Below are 13,068 nucleotides of genomic sequence, written 5' to 3' on the forward strand. Positions count from 1 at the left end.
GGGCCTCAAAATGTGATTTTGTTTTGTTCAGCATGTAAGATGTCCACACAATGAAAGGTCATACTCTTTATATTGTGTCAAAGTCCACCATTAACAATTGGTTCTACATGTCCGACCACTAACTACTTGTTGTCGAAGCACAGATAACCTTTATGAGCTCCGTCCCAGAAGCTTCTGCTTTACCTAACTTTATCCCTGCAAAGACTTCCCATAGTGACTCATTACACTGTTTAAGTATCAAACATACAAGTTTAAAATGGTAAAAATTCACTTGACCTTTTGATATTATTCCTGCACTGGGATAGGCGGAAGAAATAATATAATACTTGATCAATGTACCACTCTGTTTTAGAATCAAAGTCAACATTCATTATCAAAGTTAGTATGAAAACAAGGACAAAATGTAAAGTCATTGTGGCTGTCTTGAATAGTAGAACTTTCTAATGGCAACCATTTAAAAGGTAAAAGCAACGGAAAAATTAATCACATTAATCAAGTCACTTCTGCCCAAAATTGGCTCATTTTTTAGAATTTCACATCTAATCTAATTGAACATTTTATATTTGCTTATTCATCATTATGATTGAAAATGGATCTCATTAGAGTTTATTACATTGTTGTGGCATTAATGGCACATGACATGCATGATAAGTTCGTAGTGAGCTGCATGAAAAACCATATTTTACTTCCAGATCCAAAGCTTACACCCCATTATTCTTAGTTCAATTACCCAGCAATATCGTCAAGTACTCTTTTCCAACAGAAACAAAACCAAAACACTTGTTACACTGCTTCCATTAGTGTGTGATTTAATACAGTTTCAGAATTACATTATACTGGCTGGTGCAAAAAGAACAGCAGCCTTGTGCCTGTAAGCCTTTTTAGAGCAGATTTTTTTGTTCAGCACAGATGCAACTAAATGCTTTCAAAAAGACAAATCTTCATTTCAGCGTGTGCTATTACTGTGAGACTACACTAGTTCATTTCAACATAATTGTTGCACATTTTTTAAATAATTTGGAAATAGTAACAACAATAATGTGCAGACATGGTATGTGTGTCCCCCGTACCTCTACGTTCAGTGGTGACAACCAGGGCCTCTTGTTCTCTCCCCCAGCCCACGGCGGTGCGAGCGGTGAGTCGGAACACGTAGGTCTGCTCGGGGGAAAGTCCTGTAACAGTGAACTGACGAGCGTTGGACCCCACCTCCACCGTGGTCCAGCGCAGAGTGTCCCTGCTGTCGAGGCAGTAGGAGATCTGGTAGCCTTGTGGAAGAAAGAAAAAGAGCCTTCCTTAGAGCACACAGGAATCAAAGACACCTCAATATGAGATAGGAAGAAGCCTGCAGACAGCTCTGCAAGTACATACCACACAGCTTCATTTCATCAATAAAAGATTAAAAAAAAAAAAAAAAAAAAAAAAAAAGGTTTTCTGCTGCTGCTCAAAAAGGTACAATTCAACTAAAGATTTTTTTTTATGCCTTTAGAGGCTGACAGGAAACAAGGACTGAGAAAGAGAGGGGAATGACTTCCTGCTTAAGTCTCCGGCCTGATTTGAACGACGTAGGGGCGCAACAATTTCATGGCAAGCGCTCTAAAGCCACCAGTGCTGCCCAACTCTCTAACATTTTACTTCAGTATGGAGCCCTTACACTCTTTCTCTGTCTCACACACACACACACACACACACACACACACACACACAAAAGAACGAGAGGAAACCATCATTTTGTGACTGACCAGTACATGCTCATATCCTGACATTCCCCAGTAAACACACACATATTTTATAATCATTCATCTTCTGTCCCCTTGGCTGTGTCCCATAGTGGATATGGCCTATGTCTGTTTCTCCATCTCATGTGCACTAGGCCATGTAATAACACTAATATCATTCCACAGAGAACACAACCTTAAACCACTGATCCCCAGCCAAGCTTTCCACAGGCCACTGCCTACTCACAAAGACTGTTAATATGAAGATTGTATTGTACACCAAATACACACATACTGTATATGAAATCTCGCTAATGTGTTAGGTGCGTGCTAGGATTGGGTCACAGTAAAACTGTCATAGTAATCTGCTCAGAGGTACATAATCTGGTTGTGTGGTTTATAATCTCATCAGATAGTCTGATTGTATGTTAATGTGGGCGCACCATGTGGAAGATTATTGGATAACAGCTACACTACAAATCCTCTTGCATCTAAACAAATGGGTCAGAGCACAGTATCATCCTGTGTATGGGATATCATCAGAACATAGATGGTATCAGACACATGAAGCTTAAGATCCATTACAAAGTGATTGTGAATCCTCCACAAACAGGTTTAAATGTACTCTAAATTCATATTGCTCCATAGTTCAAACAATTCAAATGTGTATATGCATCCATTTTTTCTTTTAGTTTGTCATAGCTTGCTGGCCTTGTCTGTGTTGATGAAAATCTTAACAAGTGCAGCGCTCCTGCTTAAGTTATGTGCATGAGAGCAGATTCTTTGTACTTTGCCTCCAACCCATACAGCCTTGGCTGTTTTCGCCAATAAATCAGTGTTGTTTACAGTTTTGTACTAACAGCCAGCGATGCAAAACGTGCGGCGACAGGCATTAAACTGGAGCTTTTGAAATGCCACTGCCATTAAAACTTTGTAAAGAGACAAGATGTTGTGTAGCTTCCCCCATTTCCTTTGACAACAGTGAACATCAATAGCACATTCACTTTTTCCTCAGGCATTCCAACTTCTTAAAGTTCTTTCTTTTGTGGCTTCAGTGAACATCTCACTTAGTGAAAATTAAAGTCTAATTAGTATGTGGTGTGGAAATGGGATGCAGTGTGTATTTGAAAGTGTGCGTGTGGGTGTATTATATTCATAGACAGGACATGTGAGAACGCAAATGACTTGTGCCAAATTAGATTGTGCACCCTCTGTGGTCTTGTGTCTTCTTTGTCCACCTTCTGTATCAGTGCCATATGGGTTGGGAACCCAAGGAGAAATGAGGCGGTCATCAGCACTAAAGAAACTGGCACACTTCGGTTATTAGTATCTGGATAAACGCACACCAGCGCGCAGACGAAGACACACTCAGCAAGGACACAGCAGGATTGTGTTTGTGTGTCCTACACATCCTTTTGTCACAGAGTGGAGTCTCACTAAATGTCCTCCCTTATACAATATAGGCACACATCATTCACACTGTCCTGCTGAGTCCATCCCCACTGAGAGGACAAATACCTTTCTCTTCCTCTTTGTGCAAAACACACACACACACACACACACCTGTCCCTCCTCTCACCTCCATACATCTACTCTCTGCTGTCTCTCCCCTTCTGTTCACTCTCTTTCCAGCTCGGCGCCTCTCACATTCCTTTCGCCTCCACCTTGCGTCTCTTCTTCGTTTATCTGTTTTTCCTGATTCACTCTGCTCACTGTGATTTGCGGTTTTGGAAACAGGTTATACGTGTGGCTCTTAATGTTTATATATGTGTTTATGTATGCATTAGAGAAGGTGTCTTGCTTCAGCAGCTATAATGACCCTTTTCTAAGGTACAAGCTTGATGTTTAACACACTCACACAGACACACACGCACATAAATACCAACAAACCTGAGCAGTGAAGTGGAGAGTAGAAAGAGCTGACCCTTGTTTGAAAGCTAAAAACAGAATCAGCTCTTTTCCATTTTACGGCTTTTACTTCCTTCCTTCCCTTGAAAGATCACAGCAGCATGTGTGTGTGTGTGTGTGTGTGTGTGTGTGTGTGTGTGTGTCTGTTCAAAACTGCTAACTCATTCCCTCTGATAGCTGATCTCTGTCCTTCAGTATGTGAAAATAAATCTATCACCACTACAAGTGTGAAACTTTAGATTATGATTAAAATGTTATCAAAATATGTGCTTTTTTTTGGATATTTGTGTTTGTTTTTGTACCTAATATGATGCCGTTGGGGTATGTGGGTGGCTGCCAAACCACCCTAACTGATGACAATCGAACTTCTGGAAACACCATCCTGACAGGAGGCCCTGGGACTGGGGAGAAAATTAGAGAAGGGAGTTGGCAAAGAATGAAACCATAATTTCATATACATAGAGAGACAGGAAGAAGCACAAACAAACTCCTTCGATAGTATAATAAGAAAGAAAATATCTAAACATCAGGCACATATTTTCTAATACATTAGTACGGCAAAACCAAGGATCACAGATGAACGTTCCACTGCTGTCCACACACACATATATAGTGAGCATCACACATTTTTAAGAGGCACTTCTAAAAGACACAAAATACAAAATGTAATTTTCTCTCAACCTCACACCAACTTCTGTTCCTGATAAAAAGCCTGTCTCACACCACCAAATACATAATAATGTGACTCCAGGTGTGTAGATGTGTGTATGTACAGTATCTGTGTGTGTGTGTGTGTGTGTGACAGCCAGGAAGGAGGTTCATTATACATTGCCAGGAGTTGACTTCCCTGTTTTCTTCATCCTGAAATGAGAAAAACTTTTCAAATGCGACAGTGTTTGATAAAAGATGAATGCGTATGAGAGTGCGTGTCCTTTGGTATGTGTGTGTGTGTTGGTGCCTATTTGTATTTCATTATTCTGATATACTCAGTCTGAGTTGCTGGCATCCTGAACAGTCTGTCATGGTTAACACACCTCTGCATCTGAAGAGATCTGCACACATGGGCAAACACTAAGACAGACACACGCACACACCTACACAATCGAGTGTTCTCTGTGTTTAGACTGCGGTGGGGGCCTGATGGGTGAACTGAACCCAGTGGAAGATCAGTGAAGTGGGGAAAAACTGGGCCTGATGGCTGTGTTGACAGGTGAGGTGTGAAGAGGTGAAAAGCAGCCGCACAGGTGAGAAGAAGCCAAAAGTGTTGAACAAACTGCAGAACACAAAGGTCAGTGCTCACACTGAAACAGACACACACACAGATCGTACCGTCTTCTTTGGTTCGGAGCAGTATGGAGTTGCTCAGGGGGCCGTTGCCCATCTGTGTGTACGCCAGCACCTGCAGCACATACACTGTGTATTTTTGGAGACTCTTGAGGAGCAGCGACATGTTCCCCTCGCCTTCTGCCACCTGAACACTGGGGGGATCATCTGAGTCCTTCTCATTGTACAACACCTGAATGCAAACGCAAAAATTCATACACACAATCACAAATATGTATACATAAACAAACTGTATAGTCCATTGCATAGTGAGTAAATCTCAATATTTTCCTGACTTTTCTCCCCTGTAGCACTCGTCCCCAAGCTTGTTCCTTTCCAACTAAAATGTCAATCTTAGGCTGTTATAATACGAATAATGGCCTGCAGGACTGCTTTTATGTGAAAGGAATTGCTCCTAGTGATGAACCTGCCGATAATTATCTCTGCAGTTCCCATAAACTGTACGAAGCTTTACAGCAAGTTTCAGCTCAGTGTTTCAATCTTCTAGCTGGGTCAGTATTACTGCTTTATAGTGTGTCTTTGTTTAAGTAACAAAGTTTTACAAACCTGCTGCTGTCAACCAGCAGACAGAAAAGGTTAGCAACTATGTGATGAACAAGGTGGAACATTTAGCAGCTAAACAGACGGATGTTCCTCTCAGGAGCTGAGTTTTTAATAGATTCATATCCCCCACCTAACCAGTAATATGAGTACAAATTAATGTGAATGCTGTTGCTGCTAATGTGTGCGACTGAACTAAAACCCAATATCACAAAAATACAGACAAAAGGTAGGTGCCCTCCCTAATTTTAGAATAAAACAAAGACGTGGCGTGCATGAAAATAAACCCCAGCAGGGAGTGCGTGGGAGCCCAGAAGAGGCAGGGGGAACTACACTGAGTGTAGAAGAAGGGGTGTGACTGCCAGAAAGTGGTGCACTCAGGCAATCATGACACTCTGCCAGCCCACAGCAGCACTGTCTGCATGATGGAAGCAGACCTTATAGTAACACCCTCACCTCAATTACTATATAACCTAGATTATTAATTCATACATTCATTCATCTTCAACCACTCCCAGGTCGCAGGGGCCAATCCCAGAGACCTGGACACACCTACGGACAATTTAGAGTCACCAATGAACCCAAACATGATGTCTTTGGACTGTGGGAGGAAGCTGGAACCCGCAGGCACCGGGACAGAAAGGCCGGGCCGGGAACCGAACCCACGACCTTCGTGTTGTGGGACAACAGTGTTAACCACTGTGCCGCCGTGATCTATAACATAGATCATATGAAATGAAATCATTTCAATGACCAGCATTAAAGTACATCACAGCACATGAAAGAGCAGCTTCCACAGCAGTATTCATCAATACCACATAAAAATTCAACCAGTTGTTGTGTTCTGACTTTGGCTACAGAAGTCAAAAGCTTTGCTGAAGTCCGTTGATAGGATTTCCTGAGAGAAACCTAAAATATCACTGGACCCATATTTTACCTGATTCTGAATTAAAATGGTGTTTATACTCTCCACATGTAAAAAAAAATCTGCAATCAGCACACAACGTTCCTTCATTGGTAACGGGATACAATTTGGATGTGCGTCAAGGGCTGTTGTTTCTTGTTCAAGAACTCCCTGTCCTGTCTGAAACAATTTTGAAGGAAAATGTCAGCTCTTATGTGTTTAAAAAGAGGAGTGCGTAGGAGGAAGCTGGAGAACAATTCAGCATCACTTGGGGGTGGAAGGTGTTGAAGAGCTGCTGTTAGAAGCCACTTCCCGTCTATTAACATGGCTGGCATACTGCTGCTGTAAGCATGAGCCTCAGCAAGGCCAGAGGAAACACAGATGAGGGCGTGAGGTGCTTTGGGTATGGCTGATGACATGATATGACCAGAATTTTCTAAAGAATTTTAAATTACTGGATGGCACTGCTGTAAACCAGACAGCCACAGCATGTCCATGTCCATGTCGGTGGATAAAGCCCTTCCTCTAAAAGCCTTTTTCTGCTTTGTTTTGTAAGAGCAATTAAGAGCTTTGCTCAATAGCATTTTTATATGCATGTGCTGTAACTGTATTAAAGTTTACTTTATAAAGATGTTAAAGGGAGTTACATATGTGAAAATACAGATAATAGGAACGTTTTTCTGTTCGTTTTAAAAGAAAACAGGGAAAAGAGTACATTATAACAAACCCCAGGAAGGTGTGTGTGGGAGCCTGGAAAAAGGCAGGTTGAGCTACACTGAGTACAAAACAAGTGTGTGTGACTGCCAGGAAGTGGTGCAAATTAGCACCCCTTTCACCTCCCCATTAACAGTGATTAACAAGCTTTTTGTTTTTCAGTGTGAGCCAATTACATCACTATCTGGGGGTTGCAGCAAGATAGACTTATTCAACTTAATACTAAAATCCAGGAAAAGAACAAGCTCTAATTTGGCACGTGGAGAGATTGTGGGGTAATTTGCAAAAGCAGATTCTCCACAATGTATCCAGATGATGCATGTGTACTCAACACATCATCTTTTAATCTCCAAGCTGGAGTTCATGATCTAAATTTAAAAAATTGTCCCCAAACGCACAGGCTTTCTGATTATTTTTACTTCTTTAAAATAAATGTATAATCTAATCATTTTTCTACAACTGTAAGCTAAAGAATGAAAGGGTGTCAGCACACCTACAGTATCTGGGTGCTTTTAAAGGAAGAACAGACTGGAGCAGTTACAGAATATTACATCACATTCCTCTTATATCAGACTGTTGTGTGCATTGCAGTGTATGTGAGAGTGTGTGGGGTTGTTGGAGGAGGTGATAAAGGGCTGACAGGGGTAAAATGAAAATGCCAGGGTGGGATTGTGTGTCTGTGTGTATATGTTTGAGTGCTTTACAGACCTTATAACCAAGTAGGACTCCATTCTTCTGAGCCTGAGGGAGAGGAGCCCAAGTGAGGAGGATCTGGGTAGAGCTCACTGCCTCAGCAGTCACATTCCTTGGAGATCCAGATGGAGCTAGGGAAACACACACACACACACACACACACACACACACACACACACACACACAAAGCTTAGCTACTTTTTCATCTAATTTCCTCATTTGGTTCAAGTTGTAGTTTGCTAAACTAGAACAGAGGAACCGTGTTGAGGGTAACCAGAAGGGTGCTGTTGGTTACAATCAAATTGGAGTGAATGAGGTTTGTGTTTGTACCAGATTCAGCGGTTCGTGCAGCAACAGTGGTGCTCCACGGTCCAGGTCCTATGGAGTTGAAGGCCTGTATCTGAACCTGGTACTGGGTCCATGGATTCAGGTTCTCTATTGGAGCCTCTGTGGCCCCCCCTGCTCCCTCCACATCCTCAGTCCTGTCCTCCCCTTGTCCATCTGTCCTCCAAACACGCAGCCTGTAGCCCACAGTCTCTGGGCTGCTGTTGTACTCAGACTCAGGAAGAGGCTGAAAAGTAACAAAGATCAAAAATCAGGTGGAAGAAGAAAATAGCAAGACGCAAGCCATTTCTCCTTTTTGCTTGTCAGACACAGAACATAGAAATAATGAGAGTTCACTTCCTTACATTTGCATACTACTCTGAGTACGTTTGGTCTGTTTCCATTCCAGCCATATTTAACATTATTATCATTCCAGCTGTATGTATACGTGTACTTATACTATATATATATATAGGGTGTGTTGTTTTCAATATCTAACATGCCTACTTAGAAACGCTGTATGTTATTTCAGGAAAATGAGAATTGTAGATTTAATTTAGTAGTTTATTTTACAAGACTTCAATAAATGAAGGTCAGTGTGCCAGTCCTGAGCTGCAAGCCTCTTATAATGTGTCAGCACTTGGCCACATTGTGCTGCGCTGAAATTAATTAATTTTGACTCTGATTAATGAAAGAAGAAATATCCATATAAAAAAGTGGCTGAAAGGAAGATTGAACAAGGAGCCAATTTTGGTAAAACTGAGATTAATAAAATTATGATAGTAAAACACACAGAACCTCAAATGTTCAATGAAACAATGTGACACAGTTCATCATAACTAACAGGGAGCGGTACTACTAATATGACTTCAGGCCATTAGAGGAAAATTATGCATTCACCGTGCGTGTTTCATTGCGCATCATTAAACATTTGTGACCAAAAAAGCAAGAATCTCAGAAAAGAATAAACTAATTATTTTCATTGCACTGTGGAGGAATTGTTTCATTCATCAAACCGCATATCTGTGTCCGGGTCGCGGGGTGCTGGAGTCAATCCCAGCTCACCCTGGACAGGTCGTCAGTCCATCAGGGCCAACACAGAGAGAGAGACAGAGACCAACAACCACTCACACTCAGACCTACAGACAACTCAGAGCCACCAGTTAACCGTGCTGCCCATTGACTTTGCATCAGACAATTATTTTCTCAAATAATCAGTTTCATTCAGTAACACACCAAAAAAGCAAATGGTGCTAAATTCACAGCATTGCTCTCTGGAACAGACTGGAATATTCTGATTATTTTATTTTGTCTGGACAAAAGTAAATCGTTGAGTTAATTGTCATAGAGAACTATCAAATATTGACATTTTAGGATCTTTTCGTGTAGAAAAAAGCTTAGTGAAAAGCTCAAGTCCTGACAACATAGGTAGAATATTAAGTTTAGGTCTCACAGTGTGATACAAACAAAGACACACACGGTCAACCATTTCACATTTGTCAAGAACATGGTGATTAAAGTCAAACTCTCAAGTTCCTGTAATTTTTTTTTTCTGTTTGCATCCCGTCTTCTGATCCTTCTTTGTGCCACCAACCCTGTCTTATTCACCGCCCCGTCATCCTTTTTAAGTTGCGCACACTCCCCTTTCCTGTCACCCCTCCTCCTTCTGCTGTCTATACCTTTTCCCTCTCACCCCGTCCACGGAGCCACTGTGTCATACCACCTAGGCAGGAAGTTCGGTTTGCTCACAATATTATTATTCTGCATAAAATCTTAAGCAACAATGTACAGTGGTTGCTCTGTGCTATGCCACAGATAAGGAAGTGAGACACCCAGTCATTTTAAATACCCATGTGATTTAGCTCAGCTTAGCATTTAGGTGCCATAATACAGAATGTCACATTAGCTTTATTACTCTTAATACGCAGCTTAGAATAATAGCCTTAGCTAAAACCATTGTGATGGTTTCACTACAGCAGAGAACCTAGCAAAGCTCAGGCTGGCTGCTAACATGCAGGTAAAATCCCATTAGCATGCTGTACAGGTAGCCCATAGCGCCTCAGTGTCTGTGTCTGATTTGACAGGCTCTTTTTCTCATTCCAGCTCTTAAATGGAAAATACTTTGCCCTCCATTTATGTTATAATAGAAGAGGGGAAGGTGGTGTAAAAGAGAGAGGGAGGAAAAGAGAGAGGGACAGGGGGCAGGAATGAGAGCAAAAAAAAGAAAAGAAGAAAAGACAGTAAGGAGAAAATTCTATTGCAGTTTGTGCTGCTAGCGGTCCACATAGTGAATGGGAAATATGACAGATTAGTTTTAGTACTGATAACCAAGAGAGGCACTGATTATAGGCTGTCAGCCACTCAACCTGTTCAGTCCTGCTGCTGCTGAGCACACATGCACTCGCTTATACACACTGAGCAAATATCCAGAGAGAGAGCGAGAGACCGAAAATCCCCATCAGTCCAACCAGCACTGTTTGAAAGACTGTAAATGAAGTTTTACTGTTTCAGATTTAAGCGTGTGTGTGTGTGTGTGAGCACGCTCACATGTGTGTCATTGCAGTACCTTCCAGCTGAAGCGCAGGCTGCTCTGTGTAGCAGACAGGAGGGTGAGGTTAGAAGGATGTGTGTCAGGGGCTGCCTGTAGAGTCTGAATCAGCCTGGAGGGGGTGCTCATGGGGCTGGACCCCACGATGTTCACCTGACACATCCTGAACCTGAGGAGCACAGACACCAGATCAGATCAGGTTTAAGTTCATTGTGCTTCATTGGGAAGAACTTCCTAAGTTGGAAAAAACTGTTGGGTGATGCTGATGTCAGTCCATTAAATTGGTGTAGATATTATCGGGACATTGAATTTAATCACCCACTACTACAAACTACAGTCAGCCAAATATGAAGCTGTGTGCCTGCCTGTGAACACAACTGTTTAGTTTGACTTGTAGCTCTAGATGGAGATTCCCATAGAGTAATAATACAAATTGCATCAGCTTCTCTTCCCTTGTGTTTGAAACTTCATATTGATGAAACTAATCAGGGAGGAGGACGCAGGGTTTCTTGGCGATGATTCTTCCTGGGTCAGGCGCTAAAGTTGGAAAATGGAGTAAAGTTTTCAAAATTTTGAGTTTGGGGTTTACGTATTTTCAATAAATATAATAATAAAACATGTATTATTATTATTATTAGTAGTAGTACTAGTATACAATTTAATTCTATCATTCATTATATTATTTATAATAATAATAATACACATATATTTTTGAATAAATAATTATTAATTAAACAGTGTTTTTGTAAAAGTAGTGATAAAAACCTGAGATGCTGCATCAGAAGGTGAAACCTGCTGTTATATTTACTTATTATAGAAACCACAATGAGGTTCAATAGGTGACACGATAGTAATACTTCACACATTAAGAGTTGGATAGAAAATATTTTTGGACTGTTTGTGAGGATTTCTGATATTTATATTATGTATAATATACAATTATATATAAATAAATATATGGAAATATACATTTATTTCTATATACTTTAGAAATAAAAATACTTGATGTAATTCCTCAGGTGGAACACTCGATATGAGACATTTTAAAAAGACATTTTAAAAAGGCCACTACAGGACTGTTGTTGTCAAGAAATCCAAAGATCCGTCAGAAACAATAGTTAGAAACTTCTCAGACCTGCTGACACAAAAATAAACCCATGACAGAGCATCTGTTGAGTTTGTTACTTCTAAATGCATCCATGTTTTTGTGGGTGTGAGTGTTGGAGAGAGAGAGAGAGACTACGTCTATGAGCTCTTAGATGAGATAGATTGTGGAGTGTAAAGAGGGCCTTAAAGCTGGGGATAAGAAACACAGACAAGAGCATCACTTCATCTCATGTCCCAATGGTGTCGCTTGTGACAACATAATCCCTTTGAGTGTACAATGTGTGCACCAATGCCACAAACCTATTACTGATGAAGATGGAGATATGAAGGGTGAGAGGCAGAGACAGACAGACAGATGGAGAATGAGAAGGGGAGAATGAGGAGGAAGCTGTTAAGAATGGTGATAGATCACATTTACAAACTGCACCCCCTCGGCCCCTTTGCAGGGATTACGTACTCCCCTCTACACTCCTCTCTCTCCTTGTCTCTTATCCTTTAATTTCTCCTCTTTAATGTTCTCTGCTGGCCTTCCTGCTTTCTCATCAGCCCTCTCCTCCCCTTTAGCGAGGTCTGGGAGGGTAATAAGGATCTGCATGCAGCTGCTGTGAAGGTGCTGACAAACAGAAAAGTGTCAGATGGAACTGTCTCTCTGTGTGTCTCTGTGATTTATCTGACTTCACCTGGGTCTAGCAATACTGCAGAAACTGGTGGAGAGTGAGATGCGTGAGAATGAGTTTGGGTGCCTGTGTGCATGTTGTGGCACTTATGCTGCACTCACCTGTACTGAGTAAATGGATTGAGGTCAGGGATCTCCAGTGTGTCGGCATCTGGCTGGTTGTCCTTCTGGTAGACAACTCTCCAGGCCTCCTCCTTTCCATCCTCCTTTACTACCTGTTACAGAGAAATATTGCTCTGTGTGTAAAACAATAGCTTTCCTCCGTAATGCCTTTCAGGATTCACAGGTACTGACACACGTACCTGTCCTTCTACGATCCAACGTGATATTGCCGTTTTCCCATCAGGACCAGGGTGGAACCGAAGCGTTGCGGTCCGAGGACTAATGTTGGAGAACACCAAGTTAGATGGTGCCCCAGGAAGTTCTACAGATAGAAAACAGAGAGAATAGCACTTCATTTCATACTTTGTATGTCGTCTTTCAGGCAAATAAAATATCATTTGACCCAAATTGTCGGGTTTATTGTTTGCAATAGTACCACATATGAAAATAAAAAACAATATTAGTGAAATTTAAAGTTACAAATAACTAAATA

The 13,068-nt window shown here is 41.3% G+C and overlaps 1 protein-coding gene across 1 annotated transcript in view; it reads right to left on the minus strand.

Moving 5' to 3' along the window:
* LOC115045525 (protein sidekick-1) overlaps window positions 1-13,068 on the minus strand; it is a 196,860-nt gene that overhangs the window by 22,754 nt on the left and 161,038 nt on the right. Inside the window, exons 23-30 of the mRNA XM_029505265.1 lie at window positions 12,776-12,897; window positions 12,576-12,688; window positions 10,709-10,859; window positions 8,149-8,389; window positions 7,834-7,949; window positions 4,953-5,139; window positions 3,926-4,024; window positions 1,071-1,265 (exon numbers count right to left, since the gene is read on the minus strand). Coding sequence (XP_029361125.1) covers window positions 1,071-1,265; window positions 3,926-4,024; window positions 4,953-5,139; window positions 7,834-7,949; window positions 8,149-8,389; window positions 10,709-10,859; window positions 12,576-12,688; window positions 12,776-12,897 — 1,224 coding nt within the window. The remainder of the gene's footprint in view (window positions 1-1,070; window positions 1,266-3,925; window positions 4,025-4,952; window positions 5,140-7,833; window positions 7,950-8,148; window positions 8,390-10,708; window positions 10,860-12,575; window positions 12,689-12,775; window positions 12,898-13,068) is intronic.

Source organism: Echeneis naucrates, chromosome 1 (genome assembly GCF_900963305.1).
Source record: "Echeneis naucrates chromosome 1, fEcheNa1.1, whole genome shotgun sequence".
NCBI classification, from domain to species: Eukaryota; Metazoa; Chordata; class Actinopteri; order Carangiformes; family Echeneidae; genus Echeneis; species Echeneis naucrates.